This window comes from Gallus gallus, chromosome 2 (assembly GCF_016699485.2).
Source record: "Gallus gallus isolate bGalGal1 chromosome 2, bGalGal1.mat.broiler.GRCg7b, whole genome shotgun sequence".
Lineage (NCBI taxonomy): Eukaryota > Metazoa > Chordata > Aves > Galliformes > Phasianidae > Gallus > Gallus gallus.
The window spans coordinates 66,789,602-66,811,892 of NC_052533.1; the positions used below are offsets into that span (position 1 = coordinate 66,789,602).

Sequence of the window (22,291 nt, forward strand, 5' to 3'; positions counted from 1 at the left end):
CAGCTTCTCTGGGCAGCTGTGCCAGTGCCTCTCTGCCCTCTGAGTAAAGAATTTTCCCCTAGTACCTTATGTAAATCTCCCCTCTTTTAGTTTAAAACTATTTCCCCATGTCCTATCACTGTCTGCCCATGTAAAAAGTCAGTCTTGCTCCTGAGTACTGGAAGACCACAGTGAGGTCTCCCTGGAGCATTTTCTTCTGCCTCCAGGAGTGTTTGTGAAGATCCCTTGCAACTGCCAAAAATACGCACTGGTATGAGATTTATAGTAACACAACTGCCAGTATAAGACTGGTGTGATATAGCAAACAAGCCACTATGTCATATCATTTTTTTCTCAAACTCAGGTTGTATTTGTAAACGTTTGCTTACGAGCTGATAGAGGAGATCACGGCCTTATGTCTGATACTGTAATTTTCTTTGGATCTTCTTTAAACTGCAGGCACGCACACCAGACCTTAATAAAAATGTGTCAGTACAAATACGTGAGTTTACAACTGCAGACCATTAATTTGGAATGCTAATGCAAAGAAGGAAGGGCTTAACATTTCAGAGCAGGCTTCCACTGATTCACCGAACAGTGGAAAGTACTAATGAAAACAGAGCAAAATGTTTGAAGGTGGTATCCAAGGAGTTTCCAGTAAGACAATGAGTGCCCAGGGTCTAAAGACTCTGAAATGCTGTCCTGTTATCCAGCCAGTGAACCAGGTTTGCTTACTTCAGCCTTCATATGCAGATGGAAGTCTGCATTTATGGCTCAGAACTTTAATAGGTGCAATAAGCAGGTTCCCAAAGACACTCGTCTAAACTAAAGCAAGATATATCTGTGATCATTACAAGTCTCCAAAGGCCGCTGCCATCAACAAGGATCTTCCTGCTCTACTTGTGCTGAGACCCTGGACCAAAAGATCTTTGCCAGCATAAAATGTTTACAATCTGAGGCCATGCTGCACATTGCTGAGCTAGACGACATGAAGCCTTAATGCTACTGTGACAAACAGAGAAGCTAATTTAACCTGTTTGCTTTCTTTACTCAACACAGCTCATTAGCTCAAGCTGCATGCATGCACTCTTCAGATGTGAAGCAGGGCACAGCAGATACAGGGCGCTAAGAGGATACAACAACACAGCCTAACAGCACTCACCACAATGCACAGTAAGTTACAGCACATTAGTAGTATTTTGATTTTTGTGGACATCAAAGAAAAGAGTTTTCAGGAGGGATTTGAAGGTACATAGCAAGGAATCTGTTTGCCTTCTTTGAGTCAGCAATCAGTGGGATGTTCTGGAGAAGGGGTGAAAAAGAAGCAGCAAACCAGCAGTATGGTTGTAAGCTCCCCCTCCCCAAGGCATCACCTTATTAGGCAAAAGTAGAATGAATTTGGGGGATGAGAACAGACAATATCTGGGACATGAGCAAACCATTTTGTCAGCATGCCTGGAATTCAGCTTAGCCATCTTTATATCTACACTTACGGCCATGTGAACGTGCAAGGTCACTTCCATGATATTCGACGTGAGCATTTTAGTTCAGGTCTATGTGAGTTGTATCAGGCTTGAGGCCTTACATATAAAGCAGCTGAAACATATTCAGTTTGACAGAAAAGCAACACAGGAAGAGTCTATCAGAAAAAGTGCATTAGTTCTTTTCACAGTGTGAAGCTTAACTGTACAAGTGTTTCTGGAAATGTTTAATAGAGCAAATGTCTATTAAAAAAAAAAAGAAAGACAAAGACACAGGCACAGCTGATGTAAATGCCTTTTTTTTTTCCCCCCCCTCCTTTTAATAATCATTTTTATATTGCCTAAATCCCTAAAGTCAGTGTCTGGACTCTGTCTGGAGGCTTACCAAAAATCACTGCTTGTCAACACCCCTTCCACAGAAATGAGTCTGTTTACCTCCACCAGTGCACTGTCAACTTGTCTCATCCCATTTGCATTACAGTCCAAATTGGTATTCTTACAGAAAAGTCTAACCCTCCCTTTTCTTATCCAGCTCCTTCTCTAATATATCTATAGCCCACGTTAAAATAATTTATATAAAACAAATGCCTGTTTTCAACATGCACCTCTACAGAGATCACTATAAACATTTAGATGGTACTGATTTGGAGGAGGTCAAAATTTGGCCAGTTGATATCAATGAATGAAAGGGAAACATAAAAAAAAATTAATTGGATATTCACCCATTTGGAATCCTGAACAAAAAGGAACATTTTCCCACATAGGAACGTGCTAAAAAGTTCCTTCCTCCGTTTCAACAATGCCTTTAAGGCTTTTGGAAGAGAGGCACGGGTATGATACATATGCTAAAGTGTGCCAATGTCTGGAATTGTCCTTGCCTGATTACACAGGGCCTCTGAGAAAGTCTCCACATCACCAAATGTATATGAGCATATAAATAAGTATACTCACTATCTTGTGAAGTTTTGCTCATAGACAACTGCAAACAGCATCATGTTGAGTTCTTGGCATTAAAAAAACAGCACTGGAAGACCTGAAGGACAACTTCCTGAAGCTTTACAGAGTAAACACAGTCAACAACAAGGGGAAAATTGACAAACTAAGGACGTATTTACTTCTAACGTATTTAGCTTGTTCTGTCTCTAGCAGTCACTGGCAATCTGACCACTGGACATACCTGTTCAGCAAACCCTTCCACTCACCACCGTAAATGGGACAATCTTTGACAGTTCCTGTGAAAAGCAACAGTGAATCCCATCTCTACATTGTCCTTCTCACCCAAGGCCCTTGTAACTCATATTTGAACTTATATATGGCTGTTGTAACAGAAATACGAACGGCAGATGTGCAGTTCCAGTGCTGTTGCCAAACTTTCCAGTCAGTTGTCTACGTCTCAATGTACAAAATACCCATTTGATGAATTCTGGCACATAATTGCTGATGGTTGCAAAAACCTCAGCAAGCACATCAGCTGCCACCTCTTGCACACCTGTGCACATGGCAGACTCCTCCCAGAGTTTTCTCCCCTGGCTCTCGTCCCTAACACCTGCTTCTCCTGCAAGGAATTCCTGAGCTGCAGCAGCTGCTGGACGTAGATGCTTGCATCCAGTCACAGCAAGCTATGGTACCAAGGGTATCAAAGATTATTGTTCCAGGCATTAGTCTGGAGTAGGAAATCCTACGCAGAGCCATATTTTAGAACTTAATTAAGCGTTCTTTTAAAAAACTCCATTCAGCAGCTAAGCCAAAGTAAAACTAATTGTGGTTGCTAATACTAGAAAGCAAAAATAAGAATATTTCTTGTGAGCATTCTGGCATACAAACTGCCTGTCATCCATCACCAGCTCCCTTTGGCTGTTCTTCAAGTGCACATAAGTCTTCACTGTTGTGAATCTCTACTGTAGTGAATAATGTGCTTTCCTGCATTTTTGTTCCTGCATTCATCTTTCCCTTGCCTCCTCTATGCCACACAGCTCTTGAGCTATGATACAGGTGGGTGGCTTACCTTTAGGGCTAATCATATCCTAATCATGCCAACTTTTTGTTTACAGTGCCTGAGCTGCCTGTCTCTTTCAGATTCACTTCAGTCAAGATTCATTTTGTTTTTTTTTATATGAAACTCAGGAGCCTTGCAAAAAGCACGACAAATACATGAAATGCAGAGATACCTCACAGAGCACCTTAGGAAGGAGACAGAGAAAGAAAGGTCACGAAAAACCTAAATACTACCTGGGATAATCATCTGCAAGCCCTTTAAGCCAGCCGTGTGCAGGATAACAGACTTTTAACCATACAGCACTAGCACTACAGAAGCATCGTTTAGGGTGAGGAGTGAATGTCACAACATGTGATCAGCGGTGATGCTGTGCTTTAAGGAGAGGCTCCAAGAGGCTTTGTTTCACAGAACAAACTTGGTCCTATCACTCTCACCTGAGCACTTCCTAAAACCTCACATTTCTTCTACTTCCTATTTCACCTTCATAACCAACCTTTTAATCTCCCCCAACACACGGAAAGAGAAACTAGGATCAAGAAGGAAATGCTGCCAAAGATTAGAAGTTTAGGAATTTACAACTGTTATCTAAGGGAAAACTATAGTGGGAGCCAATTACTTTAGTCAGAAGCCTTTGTTATTGTAAAGAAGCTTTAATATACATGCTTTTGCTTTCTAAATCGGAAGGTGGAAGTGTAGTATTTTATGGGTCACTCAGAAGAAACAAATAAAAACAAAAGCAATTCAACTCCTCGTCACCCAATCTGGCAATTTGTAAAACTGAAGTCTGCAAAGCACCAACTCGGTAACAGATGTAGTGAATTATAAACACGAACTTGTCAGAGATTACTGTTAAAAAAAGAAGAAGAAGAAGGGCAGGCAGGCGTCCTATGTTAAAACACATCTTTTGTTTTCATTATCGTTAATCCACCTTTCCCCTTACAGCTATTTGATGTGAAGCATGGCTGTGGAGTAGTACCAGTTCAGTGGTGTGGATGAAGGGAAAAGAGCTTTCAGAAATTACAGAACGAGGTTCCGAGAAGAAAATTTCATTTAAAAAGACATTTCTGTTCAGCAGTCGAGCAATCTGTTTCAAATTTCAGTGTCTATCTGTAGCACTGAGGTTTCTGTGTCACTGCACACGGAAAGAGCTGCTGAGGAATGGTGCTGTCATACTCCGTTCCTAACCACAACCCAGCAGATAAAGTCTGAAGTCACAAGTCAGCTGTGAGCTCTACCAACACTATTAAAATGCACTGGCAAGGCTGGAAGGAAGAAATTTAAATGAAGCCCGGTTAGATGTTTCAAAGGGATGAGTGACTGATCCTGTTTTATGTCATGCCAGGCAATACCAGTAGTTTAAACACTAGCTCTGTCAAGTGAGAAATAGATGTATTATTGTCTGTGAATTATTAAAATTGACTTCACCTACTCAACTTCTGACTTTTCTGTCTGAAAGGAAAAAAAAAAACCACACAAGAAAAAAAGTCTTTCAGGGGAGGCATACACTCTTAATCTATTACTAACGTCTTCTTGAATCCTGTTAATATTTTTCATATTGTCTGCTTTGGTGAGCTCAGACTCTATATGTGAGGAATGAGCAAAAATTCCAGCTAATCCTAGGCATAAAGCTTTTTAATGTTTAAGTCTCTCCTGCCTCGCAGATAAATACCGTCTCCTGTTTCACCCATCCAGCTGGGGTATCAGACAATCTGGGGAGCATCCAAGATGGGCATGAAGATCCATTTCCTGGTTCATGATAACTACAGTAGATACTTGTGCCATAAAGTTCATTTTCTAGCATTTCATTCAACAACAAACTTTAAAAAGCTGCTTAGACCTACCAGGCTGTTTCTCCTGCAACTCAGACACTAGGGAAGTATTGAGAATCATAGAAACACAGAACAGTTTGGGTTGGAAGGGACCTTTAAGATCATCTAGTTCCAACCCCCCTGCTATAGTGAGGGACACTCCCTCTAGACCAGGTTGCTCAAAGGCCCATCCAGCCTGGCCTTGAACACCTCCAGGGTGGGGCAGGGATATTTAAAAGGCAGGGGGGGATATTTAAAAGTAATACAGAATGTGAAATCCTTCAAGTTTTGATAAGGGCAACATCATCACTACAGGTTTTTAGTGTGGAACGAGACAAGAATATAGGGAAGGTGGTTCAGCACTGATCAGTATCATCATCACAGGGTAGCAACAGTAACAGAGGTCCCACCTCGTCATGCCTCCATCACAATGTTGTTAATTTACAAACGATGACTCCAAAAGAGACAGAGGGGAAAAGTGAAGGTTTGTTTATTTTGTAAACAACCAGTTCCAAACCTCCACTTTCTGCCAACCATTTGCTTCTCTGAGAGAAACTGTTAACAGTGAAGTAAATAGAAAGTCTGAACAAAAACTTCTTGTGGATTTTTTGTGAGAGACAGAGGACCTCGAGGATCTATCTGAAACAAGCCTGACCACTGTCAGAAAAAAAGTACTTCTCCTTGCATATTAGGTTTATATTAGAAATAACTGAAAAAGACTCCTTTCCTTCCTTCTTTCCTTCTTCCTTTTCTTCCTTTCTCTCTTTCTCTCTCTCTTTCTTTCTTTCTTTCTCTTTCTTTCTTTCTTTCCTTCTCTCTTACTTTCTCTCTTTCTTTCTTTCTTTTTCTTTCTCTTTCCTTCTTCTTTCATTCTTTCTCTTTTATTTCATTCTTTCTCCTTCTTTCTGTCTCTTCCCTCCCTCCCTTCCTTCCTCTCTGCCTCTCTTCCTTTCTCTCTCTCTTTTTCTCTTTCTTTTGCTTTTCTTTGGAGCAGAATACTTCCTCCGTACTTCCCCTGCACCTGTGGTGTAAAGTCAAAACTCTCTACAGTTAGTAGAGGAACAAGCTTCAAATAACTGAAGAGACAAAAGAAAAAAGCAGAAGAAAAAGTACTGTCATTTCTGTGACTGTACAATACCTGGAAAACACAGAATGAAGTGTCTTGGAGATCAACCCCTAAGCCCTCTTGCTTCCTCAGAACTGGCTGCTTATTTATGCATTTTGCTTTTCATTTTGCTCATATGGCCCCTTCCCACTGACCCTTCCCCACTACCCTGGGGTGTACCTCAGAGGGACAACTGTACACCCCCTGACTTACCATCCCTGGAGATGTTTAAGGAAAGGGCAGATGTAGTACTTAGGGACATGGTTTAGTGGGCAATATTGGTGGTGGGTGGATGTTTGAACTAGATGATCTTAGAAGTCTTTTCCAACCTCAGTGATTCTGTGATTCTACGATAACAGCTTCAGCAACAAGAAAGCAATGGTGACACACATTCTATAGGAGGTGGAATGGAATATTGGGAACTCATAGCTTGAAGAACCATCCTTGAAACAGACAAAAATTCCATATGTCACAGCATATCCAGGCTGGGGACAGCTATGCTGTCTGGAAGACAATACTGAAAAGGCTGATGTCAAGGCATCTGCTGACTCGAACTTAGCAGAAGCTATTTTACAGCACTAAAACCATCTTGTGGCTTCTTGGACGAAACACACTAGAAGTCTGTGGCTGTCCTCTTCCTTTGTGCACCCACTCACCCATAAAATGAAACACAGCATACAGCAGGCAAGCTCTTGAAAATGCTGGAGAAACTGGAGAGAAAGGAGTCTAATTCACATTTGCTGGAGGAAACCTCACCTCTGTCTCATATCCGCTGTATTCAAAAGCCATTTTTATTGTCATATAAATCATGTCATTTATGGTGCTGTGCTGCCACTCTAAAACCATTGCAAATGTGTTGGCAGAGTGTACTTAGAAGGTTATAACATGGTGGGAACCACAATCACAGTGTCAGCAATATTATTAACATATTGCTTGAGTTTTACTTTTAAAATCCTATTGTAAAATAACATAAACTGGTTCTAAAACGGAGACAGATCTTCAGACGTGCTTCCACTTCTGCATGCGAACAAGCAATCAGGTCTGTAAGTGACCTCAACCACCTCTGACATCAAGGTCTTTGGAAAGTCCTGGTGGGAACTGCTTCCTGCTGAGTGCTCCACCAGGGCTTGAGTCTCACCCATGACACTGGGCACTCCAAAATGTGATCTGAACCATAGTTTAGCTCTTTGGAACATCCAGCTTCACACAAGAAATGGGGAAGGGCTGTAGGTAAAAGGCTGCAGGTGGTGGGAACCGCTGGTGGGATGGAATATTTGGCAGTTGTGACAAATGTGCCTTTGGTGCTGCCTGAGCCTGGACTTCTGCTCTGGCTTTTGCCCATTCCAGGCTTTCTCCCACCTCTGTGATTTCCCTTTGGGGGCTTTGCATTTCCCACCACAGCTGCTGGAGCACAGGGAGTGTTTGTGTGAGACAGGAATGGGACAGGCAGCGATAAGAAAACAAGGCAAGACAACAGACAGAGATAACAAGGGGGAGGAGGAGGCCAAATGGCAGACCAAGAGAAGGGGGAGGCAAAGGGATAAGAGGTGAGATAAAGAGAGACTTTCTGTGCATGAATAAGCATGAATAAGTGAAGAGGTGGTAGTAAGACCCCCTACTGTCAGAAAGGCAAAGAAGAATTACGGGCAGGAAACGCCATTGCAGGAGCAGTTGATTGAAACTAAATGAACTTGGTCTCATTCCTTCTTGCCTGCAAAGCCACCCTAAGAGAAAATGGCTAAAGAAAATATTTCAGTACCTACTCTCTTGAGTATTGTGCTCATGGACCATGGGGCAGGCAAACAAGAATAATCAGCTGGCACCTCCCTAGTTCCCACAAGCATTTGGGCTGACCATCTTAGTTCCCATCACAGATGAATTGCTTTGCTTCACATTAAGATGCAGCAACGCACGTAAGCATGCCCATAGCTCCGAGTATGGAAACTGTCCCTATTATGTATTCATGCCCTTGAAGTGAAGCACTTGCTTGGATGCTTGGCTGAATCAGGACCTAATTAAGGAGCTAAACAGCCTTCTATCCTCATTCACCTCTCCCTCAGTCTTAATCCTCCAGTCAACTAAGTTTAATTTAAAAATCTGTTTTCAGGAGTTGAGCCTGGATCTGTCACATCCAAGATTGCCACTAATTGCTATGTGTCAGCATCATTTAGAAAAATGAGCAATGAATTAAAACCACCAACCCTTCTGCCTGGATGACAGCTTTATCTTTGCACAAGCTTTTCAATGGGATTGCAATCTCTTCACCTACCCACAGTGGAAAATTGCTTTGCCTGAAGTCAGTCACAGATTTCATTTTCTTTTCTTCAGTCCAACATTTCTGAAGAAAAACTACAGATCTTGTAAATGCACATATGGCGCAACAGTCAGAGTGCAATGCCACTCCACCTCAGACCCCAGGAGGTAAAGTCACCCTCTTCCCCTGGCTACACTTGTGGGATAGCTGTGGTATTAGGAGATCAGAGAGCAGACTCAGAGACAGGCTGATGTTCTCAGGAAGATCAGTGAAGATGTGAAGGTCACAGATGACACATGGCTGGCTTCAAAACCTCAGGAATGACAGCAGGGAAAGAGGTGGTGAAGGAAGAGGGGGAACAGAGCCAGCTGTAGAAGTTGCCAGAGAAATATTTAGTTGGAGGCACAGCAGAGGAGGAGCAGGATGACGCAAAGAGAAGCAACTGAATAAAGTGCTGCAGATGAGGACTGCAAAGAGAAGTGTCCAGAGGGATTCCTTTACTGGATGTGGCTGTCTAATACTGATGTAATGAGCTAGTTATGAAGTGAAAAGTCAGAAATGTGTGTGGGAGTGTTGGAGGGGTGTATCAGAGGTAGCTGCTCCCAAAAGAAAGGAAGTACAGTAGAGCTCCCGCTAGGTCTTTGCAAATAATTAAACAGGTAAGCAAGCAAGGCTGGATATGAACCCAGTAAGATTCTCAGATGACCTACTGAGGGGGCAACCTGAGAGCAAACGTGATCCCCCTGTTTTTCAAGGCACTACTAACAAAAGCAAAGTCAGGACGAGACAAAGAAGTAATATGATCCCTGTGGAAGAATGCCTATGGTCACCAGAGATGGCAGCTTCTGTGCCAAGTGTAGTGCCACCAACTCTCCCCTAGTGCCCTCACATAGCACAGCCTATCTCCCCTGCCACACTTGTGGATCACAAGCAGAAATGCAACAATACTACTTTCTACCTCTTTCTCATGCTCGTTGACAAGCATTTGAAGTATGTTAAGTGCTTAGTGCCTTGGAGAGGCCACACAGAGAGAAGTTCTTATTAATCATTATTTTACTTGGCTGAATTTGACACGTCTGTTTTCAGAGATACCTCTGAAAGGCCTGGTACATAAGGCCTGTAGCTAAGCAAAAAAAGAGAGAAAAAAAAAAAGAAAAAAAAAAAGAAAAATCTACCATGGGCTTTATTAGCAGGAGGGACAAAGAAAAGGAAGCGTGTGGCAAAGGAACACGGAGATAATGTTGAGTCTGAAGTAAGCAATGATATAAGTATTTTGGCTGACACAGCAGCAAAGCCAGCTTGGAGGAGAATTAAGGACATTAGAGGCAATCATTTACCAAGGCAGTAGTTTTCAGACGTTGACATACATTTTCATAGCAAGAAAGAAAGAACAACCAAATGCAGGAGAAGACTGTCAGAGCTGTGGCAACTAGCAACTCCTTCACCTGGCTACTACTGAGGAAAATACACAGGAAAACCATCTGAAGATTATTCTTCCTTGAATGCTCCCACTTTATTTCTGTGAGTATTAATACAGGCCACATATTGACACTGATGAGCATAAAGATCCTTGAGGAAGGGAAGCACATGTTTCCTCATACAGACATCTGAACAGTTTACAGGCATGGCTGCTCTGAAGTCAAGAGTAGGAAATGAAGCTGTATGGAAACTGAAGTGGAAGCGTGAGGCAGTCAGAGCTTTGTGATCATGGTTTCATTAGATCCTAAATGCTCTTTACGGCAGAAACACTCAGATGGAGCTCAGAAATGTTTTTGACTTTAAGAAAGCTGACTTTGGGAAAATGTGATATGCCCCAAGGAATTTTTTTACTGGAATCCTGTGAAACATGGGAAACACGGAGCTGAATTTTTAAAAAACATCTTAAGAGACTGAAATTTAAAGCTATTCTGCTTAATTCTGAAGAGAAAAAAAGGGCAACTGGGGCCAACTGTAGTTAAGTAAAGACGTAAAGTTTAGTGTAAGCAACACAGAGAGAACCTGGCAAATTTCTTCTTATGGGAATTTCTGTAGATACTTAGATATGACAAGCCATCCTTTGAAAAGTAAGCAACCTTGTATGGAAGGATATGGAACTTCTTCGAAGTTAGAGCAGTTCAAAAGATACAATCCTAAGAGGCCAAAGCATCCTTGGACACTTTGCTGCTAAGAATTTTTCCACTGAACACTGCATGGAGTTTCATTTATATCAGTGCTAAGAAGGAATGGGAGAAAAAATGCTTAATTGCTTATGGCATATAACAAAAGGAAGAAGTTAGCATACTCGTTTTTCTTTGAAGAATAATAATAAGAGGCCATATGAGTGCTTAAACACTAGCATCACATTGTGACAGAGCTTCTAGGAGTTGCATAAAGGAAGGAAATTTGCATTGATGTATGTACGTCCTCAGAATTACAGCCATGTCAGTCCGTAACAATCATGATGCATGAATATAACCTTCAGGCCTCACCCTAAAAAAGCTGTAGGACACCTACAGAAACAGGTGGGAAGGGAAGAGAAATATTCCCTGTAACACCAGCAAGGAATTAGATACAGATTAAAAACCCAACACTTCCATATGATCGAAGGTTTCTTGGAACATTTTTTTCTCTTAAAAAAAATTAAGATAGAATTTATTAAATTCCTAACTGAGACATGTACATCTTAAATTCTCTGATAACAGGATGCACCATTGAGACCTGGGGTTGGTCTTCATTGTAGAAGGGCAAAAAAATGAAAAAGACACCAGTAAAAATTTTTAGCTTAATATCTGCCATACCAAAACTAGAAGCAATTTTACTCAAACATGTCAACATACTTAAATTCATTAGAAGTGATGACTGTGGAATTCTTGGAGAGAAATGCCTGCTTGACCATCTCACTTGAATTCTTCAAATATCATTGTCCTGTTGTTCATTTTGAGATCATTTCTTTTTTTTCCCAATATATGTAAATAAGATGGAAGAAAGAACAGCAAGTTAACATTAATTATCTTGCTGAAAGGTAAGAAAAATTAAAGACAGGCTCAGATTCTCTAAAAATCACCTAACTTTAGGGATTGAGAGATAGGATGCTTCCAGCATCCTGTGCTGCAGGGTTGCCTGTTTCCAACTGAACTGGATGGCTCACAGAATTTCAAAATTTCATTAAAGTAAAAAAAAAAACAAAAAAAACAACCTAGTTTGGGTTTTTTTTTTGATGTAAAGCAAGAGGATTGTTTGAATCCAAGTATAGACTTCAGTTGCTTGCCTGCTATTTGAGTATTCTGATTGTAACAAAACCAGAAAAGTCTGGTGAGATAATTTCTGAAGGATCTAAATTTTACAGGAGAGTAAACTGCAGTGACATCTATACATACCACAAGCAGCAAATGAAGGTAAAGTACAGCCTTCTCAGCCATGTGCTAAAAAACACTTACAAAATGCATGAAAACATCTTTCACACTATATCAGTTTAGTATATAAAGCAAGCTTGTGATGAAACTCCTGTGAAAACTGTTGATTTTAAGAAAGGAAAAGTAATCACCTTTCCCCGTGCCATGCAGCAGTTTAGTCTCCAAATTCAGTTGGAAAAGAAAAGCTGAAAGGAATACTATTAGGAATATGATAAAAGCTGAAAGAAATGACAGCAATAGGTTTGTAGTCAGAAAGAAAGAAGAAGGGAAGGATAGAGATAGGCATTAGAGGAATTAGCAGGATGAATTCCCAAGGCCAGTAAATATCAGGGGCTGCAAAGCAGTCAAAAGCAGAGTGAAGAGATTTAGAGTCAAGCCATTCAAAGGGTCTACTTAGTTTGACCAGAAGACAGTCTCACATTTCAAGGTTTCTTCTTTGGTACAGCTAAGCTTTTCAATGGGAGGCCTTGACCCCAGGGATCGCTAACTAAGAAAACAAATATGTTTTCAAATGAATGTATTGGCACTGTCAGAACTGACTGTATACAAGATTAAATTATATTTATTTTCACTTTCCAGAGTACTGCATTAAATTTTAGAGAGACAGACAGAAATGTTTCCAAATAAGACATGAGAATCTAAGCATCAGATTTTCTGCATCAGCTAGGATTCAACAGCAGAATTCCTGTTAACTGATCTGGCTAAGCCTCCCGTGAAAATGTCAACCTGAGGCTTTCTTGACTTCTGCAGTCTTGCTGAGGATAGCAGGAAGGGACATGTGCCGTCAGTCCATTTCAGTTCTCTCATGGCATTTACTTACTTTCTGGAAATGGATTAGATTTGGATCTGGCATTTTGGAATTGCACTGCTATGATTCCCTGACAGAAACAGGGAGGTTTACTTTCTTTTGATAAAGAACAGAAATAATTCTGTAATGTATATTGAAAAAGGAGAAGAAAGTGACTCTGGATAGCTAACCTGAGATGGTCTACATTTTCCTATGTAAAACCTTGGTTCCAGGAAGTGGATGCCACGCTGACTGCCAAGAAGCATGGCACTCAAACCAACAGCTGAAAGTCCTGGAACAACCCTGCTCCCCTCTTCCATGTGGATGAAACAGGCTCAAAAATGACTCAGTTCTGATTCTTACCACCACTGAGAAACTTGCATACTTAAGGGTTTAGGTTGGACCTTCTTTGCGTCAAGTAAGTTAAATGAAAGTTCTAACCAGATCGAGTATCTTCACTGCTTTCCATGGGAGAAATACTGCCAAAGAAATCTCTCTTCAAAAGCTACATGATTGACAACATTGTTCAAGAAATGTGGTCAGCATAAAATCATAAAGAACTGTTCAGAAATCAGTTTGTTGTTGCCAGTCAAGAATAACCCAAAAAACATAATGAGGATTTCATAGTTGGTGTCCCTTCTCCTTCATGTCACACATCAGTAGTCTTACCTCAACTATCTGGACACACATGCCTTGCAGTTTCTGACTACGTAGATACTACAGATTTAACTTACATAAGAATTGAAATAAAATGCTGTAAATCAGAACAGGTTAAGCTGGCTTGGAACTAAACCAAAGATACACCAAGAAATAACAATTTTGTATCCTCCAACAAGCTCATGACAACATTTAATAGGTTCTGCTCTGTCTCTGTTCACATAGGAATTTGCTAACAGCTCATCTGCTTATTCCTTAAAATAAAGATACTTCAAAATCATTTTTGTGCTTCTGTCCCTTCTTGTGCTCAAGCAGCTTCATACCCTTCTTGGCTTCCGTGGGAACGAAGTAGGAACATGTTAAATGCAGTGCAAAGTGGAGGCAGTGGAGGAGAGCCCAAGGGAAAAGCAAGTTGCCTACAACAGAACACGTAAACATTACATGCAGTGCTATTTGAAGGACATGTTGCACTCCATATCTGGATACATCCCTGTATTCATGTATGGGCCCATTAGCAATTGCATGAGCATTCCTGAAGAACCTCTGTTATGTACTGTCCCAAAATGGACAAGCATGAGCTTGTGAGCTGAATGTAAAATCCAGAAATTGTGTTCCCAAAACAGACCAATGAAGACAAACAGAAGACTGTGGGCAATACTATTTCAGCAGAAGTCTGAGGAAATGAATAAGGTGGAATTATGGTGAGACCTTCAGAACAGCTACCAGTGGATACTGAAGTATCCTGGTTCCTGTCAGTAAGAAGTATGACAAAGCAGGAAAGCGGTTCTCACAAAGCACAGACTTGTTGGGTCAAGTGTCCTTTTCCTGTTTGGCAAGTCCTTTTGTCTTTGTGTCCTTATCGTCCTGATACCTTACCAAAGTGCACAATGATGGGCAGCTCTTAACAACACAGAAGGGCTTAGTTTTGGTACGTGGACCAAGCCCTTTTTTGCACAGCACTGAAGTCTCTACTCCCCTCTGAATTCCCTCTTTAGAACCCACATCCACTTCAACACATGCAGCTCCCCACTCCTGCCTTGCAAACTGTCTCAAGATAACCGTGCTCGGCACAGTCTGCTCTATCACAAAGCTGAAGCCAGCACTTTCAAACAGGCTGACTGACAGGCAATGCTGCATCAGCAGCGGCAGGGCCAATGTCACTCTCCCCAGGAGAGCAGAACATCCTCTACCAGGCACACCCACATCGCATAACTGGGGCCACTATGTCCAGAAACCGGGCTCCATCCTGTACCATCCCTGTAGGCTGCCACCATCCTGCTCGAGTTGGCAGTATGCTTTTTTTTCTCTCCTAGGAGGCTCAGTGGGTGATTGGAGCACACCTATCAGACTTCACTGAGGCACTCCTGGGAACGAAGATGTGTTCTGTGAATCAGGGTTTACCAAATAGGACCCCACAAAGTAGCCAAGAAAGCAAAACACTCAAGGATGCTTGCACTTCTGTGATGACCTCATTGCCAAGATATAAGCTGAGCAGTGGATAAACACTGGATGGAACTGAGACATTGTCACAAAGACATGGAAGGAGGAACTTCAAAAATCAAAACAGTTAGTGCCCTCCTTCCTCTGCTTTCCCATCTTGTAGCCAGAGGAGAGCTGACCACGCACGAATTCAGGACCAAAAGGAACAAGAAGTTGTTTTGTACTTTGTTTTGTTTCCCAGGGGTGACATCACCCTGCTAAGCCTCCCCTCTGCCACTCAGAGAGGGTGACAGAGGCAGAGCAGTATGTCCATGGCAGGGCAGCCAGACTGCTGCCCCTTGCAGTGCTGCTTGCTCCCAGGTAGCTGGCTGTGAGGGGGCCAGCAAGCAGGCTAATTTAGAGCTCTAAAAGCTAGCAGTAGGAGTGCAATTAGGCCGTTTTCACAGACTGCTGGCCAAATGCAGCAATTTATTGGCTGAGTGATTGGATTATTCATTTGCAAAGCTAAGAGAGGGCATTTTCTTACCACTTCAGTTGGTCTGTAGTACTTGTGATTGACTGTCACATGAATCTTGCCAGTCTCTTTGCATCGCCCTACTTCATTTTCATTCTTTCCTTCCCACCTGTAAAGAAGATAAACATTTAATCAACCCATAATTACTTTAGTGCTCTGATCTTACCAACATTTGGCCTGCTTTCATTTACTTGAGGCTGGTGTCAATTCTCCCTGCAGGACAGTATAAACTCATTAGCTATAGGAACAAAGGCAGAGTTTAGACTTGAATGTAGCAACAATGGCTTTTGAAGTCTCTTTGTTTTGGTTTTTGAATCAGTGGAAGGTCTAAAATACAGGACTTCCAAATTAAACACATAATGTGAAGGGAAAATAAAACTTCCCGATTTCAGAACGTTTCATGTATCTTCAAATAAATATGACAGTGAACCTTTTCATTTGTGGATTGGTTCAAGGTTTTTTAAAATGGTTCTTAAAATATTTTTAATTCTTGTATTTTGGTCAACAGTTTCAGGAACACCTTAATCTGTTAATTTTATGAAAGAGAAGCTCTGTTTGAATAGCATTAAGCTGCATAATCTAATTTTTGTCTAACCAGGAAAAGCAAAACAAAAACAGTTCTTGAATTTTCAGTCTTAGCTCAACATGGCGCTTCACATACACGTACTGTAAACAGAACTCACTACCTGTGATATTACACTCAGCTCCTTTGTCTGAATAATTTTCATATATGTTGAACAGCCTGAAACTTGCTGTAATGTATGAGATCTGGTTGCACGCTGGGCTACCTGGTTAGCAACTGTTCTGGGCAAAAATCTTGGGCAGCCAAAGAGGCATGGTTCGATGGGTGAGTGGCTCTGCCTTTTGAAGGGGCTGCAGCCAGGGAGCCTGAGGACAATGCTCCCTCCCAAGACAAATGTTTTAGATGAAACATTTAGGAACATACACTGATCTATCAAAACCAATTCACTGAATGTACAAAATGCAGAGTTATGACTGAAACCCTATCCTCAGCTTGTTTTTTGCCTCTGAGTAAACCATGGGACTCTGAACCATCCCGGCACAAAAACAGTGATGAAATTCTTTATATTCTGTACTCAAGTACAATATGAATAATATGAATCAGCACTGTGAGGTAGACTATTTAGCTTCAGTCACCAGCAATGAAAAACAATCACCCCTTGCCTTTCTGTTACTAACTGTGCCACCAGCCCTTGGGATTTTGTCACAGATTTGATTCTTCTTTGCTGCCCTGCCCTCTCCTCCAGGCTCCCGGAAGAATTTAATTCTTTGACAATTTCAGCCTTCATTTTTGAGTTTCTAGCCCCAAGGGCCATGGAGGAGAGTTTGCAAATGTGACCTCTGTGTACCCATGAAGGTTAAAACACCAAAAGGCAGAAGGAAATACCAAATATGCATTAATACCAGTTTTTAAATCCCACCTTTTCTTTTTTTTTTTTTTTTTTAAGCAAAACTCATGACTTTTGGATGTCAAGCAAAGCCTGTAGGATGATTGCAAACACTTGATATCGAAATAATTTCCAACAGATAACAGCCATGGTCAAGTCGGCTGTAGATAGTCTTGCCATGATGCTAAAGATCACTTATAATTCAATTTTTCTCTCTTTCCCTTTCACCGTTGCTCTGTTTGAAGCCTGCACTGTAAAGTTTCCATTCAGAAGCCAAAACTAACATTAGTCCCTCCCTTTAAAGGGCAGAGGGTAAAAACGTGCAGGACTCAAATGAGCTTAATAGAAAACTAACCGTCACCAGTAAAACAACAGGAAGTGCTTAGATCAGGAGACATCAGTTGCTGTTGGAGGTCACTGAGCAGAGAACTCCATTTAACACCCAACAGTCTCCAGAAGGCTCAACTGAGCCAGTAAAGACTCATTTACTGTCACTATCAAAGTTATATAACAATAGAAATAACTTCAGAAGAAAACTCCACCCATTTTGTTCAGCCCAGCAATGTGAAAAGTTCACAGGGAAAAAAGTGCTTCTCATTGTGAACAAAGTAGAACTCGATAGCAGCACTTTTAATTACTCCTGGCACCTCTGTGCTCACAGCTGGGACACCATACTGCTGATAAAAGGGATAGCGCTGAGCCAACCTGACACCAGGAGCAAGACATCCAGTTAGCTAAGCAGTTCCCCTTCTCTTCTTCTAAGGAAAGGGGAAAAAAAACATCAACACACCCCTTAATTTGTAGCCACGTTGCAGTCAGAATTATTATCTGGGAAATGTAATGCCAGACTATGCTGAAGCACGAGTGAGGTCGAAGAGGCATGGGGAATCCTCACGTTGTGTTTTTAGATAGCTCCAGCCACATCCACATGGACTACTGAGTTGTCTGCTCCAAGTGGGCAAGAAAACAGCCTTGTGTACTTTGGGAGAAATGCAATGGGACCAGAATTAAAGGAAGTTTGTCTCATCAGGGCTGGGCTAAATTCAAGGAGGTTGGGGGGCAGATCCCAGCTGGTGGTGGAGCCCAGAGCTTTCAGGCAACTGTAGGCTTTTGACAGAAGGGTGGTCCTGGAGCCTGAAGACAATGAACCTCTACAGTGAGACCACTGCCAACCCAGTGCTGGGGGGCTGCACACCTATCAGCAGCCTCAGAAGTTTCCATAGAACTGAAAAGTTCACACATCAAATGCATTCACAAGTTCACTTGTTTAAAAGGTTCTCCGCCTCAAGAATTTTTGCACTCTGGATTTCCATTAAGTTTAAAGCTAATTTCATATCTGCAAATCACTACTGCTATAATACTTTTCAATACCTGTAATGAATGTTCCTTTTCGACTGTGGAGATGTCATTATTTTCCAGTTCTTATAACTATTCTGCAAGACATCAAGCTTCAAGCTATAAAAACATCCATGGGTACAGAGGATCTCTTGAGGATGAGGAGTTGAGATACTTGGTGGGGTTTGAGGAGGGCCGGGAGTGACCCAAGGGAGTCCTGATAAGCAGGGAGTGAGAGAATAACACCACAAAGGACCAAGTGGTCCAAATGTCTGTAACTGAGTAGCAAAGAAGGCAAAGTGTGGATATTTTGGAGGTGGCCAAGGAATCAACTGTAAATGAAACCTTTCACAAATGCACAGACACTCAACTCACATATGCATTTCATCCCCTCGCTTAACCTTTACGTAGAGGTAAAGAAAATAAAGAAGTAACAGGATTTTACAAAATATTGCAAATCAATAGCAGCTAAAGACCCCAAACTGTTTATGAAAAAAAAAAAAATCCTACCATATATCCCTTAAAAATCAAATGTATACTGGTAGAAAACATTTTCATATTTGAAAATAATTGAGATATTACTTAAAAGTAAAATTTTAGGAAAATGTTGCTTATTCCCTGAAGCTAATATAGGTAGCATTTGTGCAGACTTCGGAGGTTTGTGACCTGACTGCCAATACACATGATTAGCCAGAGCAGTTCATCTGTCTTGATGCTTTATAAACAGCAAAACTGGCATCATACAACAGACCATGGATGTCTTGTCTCTTGCAAGTAATTTCTTGTTGGGAGATTTTAAATATGACTCATAGTATGTTGCTTTGCTACCATCTCAAGCTCAGATACAACAAAATATGTAAGGATTCAGTGATTGCTTAGCTGCTCCCTTGTGCTTGGATCAAAAGAATGCTACCACACAGGGATGTACTCACACATTTGCTCAAGTGCTGCAATGAATCAGGCCTTCAAATTCTTCACTAAAGGAACACAACTAAAACAATACAGTTGTCGGTATTAAACTACCAGCGTTGCCAAGCTCAAATTGCAAAAACCTAAATCACGACTCCCCACATTCTGTGACTTTAGTACAGAATATATGTTACGTGGCCTTTTTTTTTTCTGCTTTCATTCTTTTTTCAGTCTGTTGGAAATCTTTTCAAGCTGAAAAATGTGAAAGTTGGTGTTAATGCTTCCTTTTAAGAAGGTTTTTTGTTCACAGGAATATGTTTTCTCAGAGAATATTAATGCTTCTGTGTAAATCAAAACATTCTGGAAAGAAAAGTTGTAGTTTCAAATAAGTCATGTTACTGTCAGCTTGCAAGAAAAATGTATTAATAAAATTGAAAGATGAAACTTTGACACCTTCAGAAGGAAAAGATTTTGTATTTTCTTTCAGAATAGCTTTAAAAGTTCTTTTTACATTACTCTTTTTTTAATAGAAAACTAGAAGAGAAACAAAACATTCCCGCTGACTTGAAATCAGATATTTTTCCAAACTGCACTTGTGAGAATTATTTTCATCCCATTTGGGGAAAAGATACGGAATTTCTTATGGAATACCACACTTAATTCTCACCCTGTCTTCCCACAAGAGAAACTCTCACACCTCAGGATGTACAAAATCAGATAATTAAATTGTTACCATCTTCAAATCTGAGCACTGGAACGGTTAACTAGATCTGCCAACAGATAAAAGCTTGTATCAATAGGAAAGTAAATTAGTCAGCCCAGCTGGAAGACTTAATCCTCTGGCTGCGTTGGGTTAAGTGCTTCACAACGCCATATTTTCTACTGTGAGAACAGCAAGAAAAGTGGTACTGTCCTATGAGGGCCTTGTTTGCGGGTCCTCTCAGGCTAGCATTCTTCACTGGCCTGGATGGGCTCCTTTCCTCTATCGCTGCTCCAAATGTCTCTAATTTACTTTTGAGATTCTGCTCCCTTCTTCCTCATCTGAACACTGTAAAATACAGTGCACAGCACTGGTCAGACAGCAGCGTTCGGTGGGAAAAAGGCAAACTGGAGGACAGCAGCTGTCTTGATGATGGCTTTTGATGGCTCCTCTTCCACCACGACCAGCACAATGTTGGCTTTCCATTCTTTTTGCAGTATTTCAAATCTCATGCATTTCTGCCACCATACCTTCCATTTTAAGGTTGGGAAAAAAAAAAAGGAAGAAAATCCCCTTCTCCCTCAGCTCATCTTTTGCTGCCATTGCTAGTAGTTCACCTCATTAGACCTTACAGCTAATCTGCGAGCTTCTCCTTTTTGGGGTGATCTTCTTTAAAGAAGACCAACTGGCATGTTAGCTAAGATGAAATTTGTGTTTAGAGCCAAATGACTGGCATAAAATATTCATTTTTCATGAATTAATTTTGATCCTGGAAGCAACGAATATTTCTGTAACAAATGTGCATGCATTTTTATATTAATAAAAAACCACAATAAATCTTTCCTGTGCTCAAATACTTTTTTTTCCCCCCACATTGCAGACAGCAGCCTTTGTAGCATTCTGCAAAGAACTATGAGCGCTGTAGTGGTTTCGGGCTATCTTGCAATCCTGTTCTAATTTAATAAGATTAATGACAGAAAATTAGTCAAGACAAGCGTTTGCCTGTTTCATTTACCCTGCTGTAGTTCATATTATAGGCGGGAAGTGTTTCCCCCAAGTACTACTTAATTAGTAATAAGTAGCAGGGAAAGTAAAAGAAAAAAAGTGTAATCCTTATGGGGGGGAAATATTTGTAGCTCTGAGGCTTTCCTGTTAGTACAAAGGACTGGATTTGAATGATACAGAGGATTATATAAATATAATTTTGAATTTCTCCCTTGAAAAACAATGTTAGAAGAAAAAAAACATACAGTGTAAGATACACCTCAGTGTACACTTCAGAGTCAATTTCAGAGGGCAATCAGTCAGTCTTATTGCAGCTGTATATTTCATTACTCACAGAAATATGGTAAAGTTTCTCATCTCTCATTTTGATGAGAAGATAGTCCTGACATGAGCTAATGACTGATTATGACAGAGTATTATGCTATCTTTTTGGAAAGACTTTTCAGGCTGCTCTGGATGTTCAGTTGTAGAAGCTAATGTGAATTGTTTGGAAAACAAAAAACCTTAAAAAAATATATTTTCAGTTAGTTGATGTGGCAATTAGGAATGGTTTTCTTCCTGTTCTCTACTGCAGTATTAAGATTTGACAGCTAAGATGCAACACTTCCTGCCAAAGAACAAAGTAGGGAAGCTTACGAGCCCCTTCACACATGCCTTGTGTTTTCAAGTTATGAGCTCTGCCAATTGCTGCTTATCCCTCCATTCTTTTTGGTCATTTGCTCCATCATTCTGTTGATTTTGAAAAGTGCATTTTGATTTTGAAAGGTATAGAAATATCGTGAAGCTGTGCCATCACTTAACAAGAGTGAAAAAGGCTGATGGAAATTTCCCAGGTAAGTTTTGGGGATTGCAAAAAAAAACCAAAACCAAAACCAACCAACCAAAAATAAACCAAGCAACCACCCTGAAACAGCACAACCAAACTTTCAGGAAGGGAGATATGAGGAAAGGAGCCATCCCTATATGCTCATTTAGAACTATGGTGCACTGTTCTTAGATGCCTCATCATAAATTGCAAGGAAACAAATCAGTGGGATTCACCAATGGGGACCCACAACACTAAATGGGAGGACTTTGCTGCCAGCTGCTCCCTGAAGAAGATATATTCAAACTGGAGGAGGTGGGAGTAGAAAGCCCTCGGGGGTTTCAAGGAATGTGAGAGGTTACCAGCCACTCAGCCAAGAGGACAGTGAAGGTAAGGAGTGCATGCATGCCTTCTGTGAAAGCATGGGCTGGGCTGATACCTACACAAATGATGTGGGGTTCTTAACATAACTTTCCAAATCCTCAAAAATGCTTTAACATTTGGTGCAATTTGAAAGACGAATGATGGCTACAGGATGCATAGTAGGTCAGCTGTGATACTATCCCACCCCAGGAGCACGGAGAACGAACTGCTGGTTTATTTGGCTAGGCTAAAATGACCAGATTCACATTAGTCTCAAAATAGTCAGCAACAAAATTATTACTGGCACTTAAAATGTCCCCTTAGTCTCCATGTGTACAGCTATTTCCACACC

General features: G+C 41.0%; 1 protein-coding gene across 4 annotated transcripts in view; it reads right to left on the reverse strand.

Annotated features, from left to right (window-relative positions):
• GMDS (GDP-mannose 4,6-dehydratase) overlaps positions 1–22,291 on the reverse strand; it is a 393,387-nt gene that overhangs the window by 57,382 nt on the left and 313,714 nt on the right. For all 4 annotated transcript variants that reach the window (XM_015282187.3, XM_046937855.1, XM_046937856.1 and 1 more), the window contains exon 9: positions 15,426–15,522. In XM_015282187.3, the coding sequence (XP_015137673.1) occupies positions 15,426–15,522 (97 nt within the window). The remainder of the gene's footprint in view (positions 1–15,425; positions 15,523–22,291) is intronic.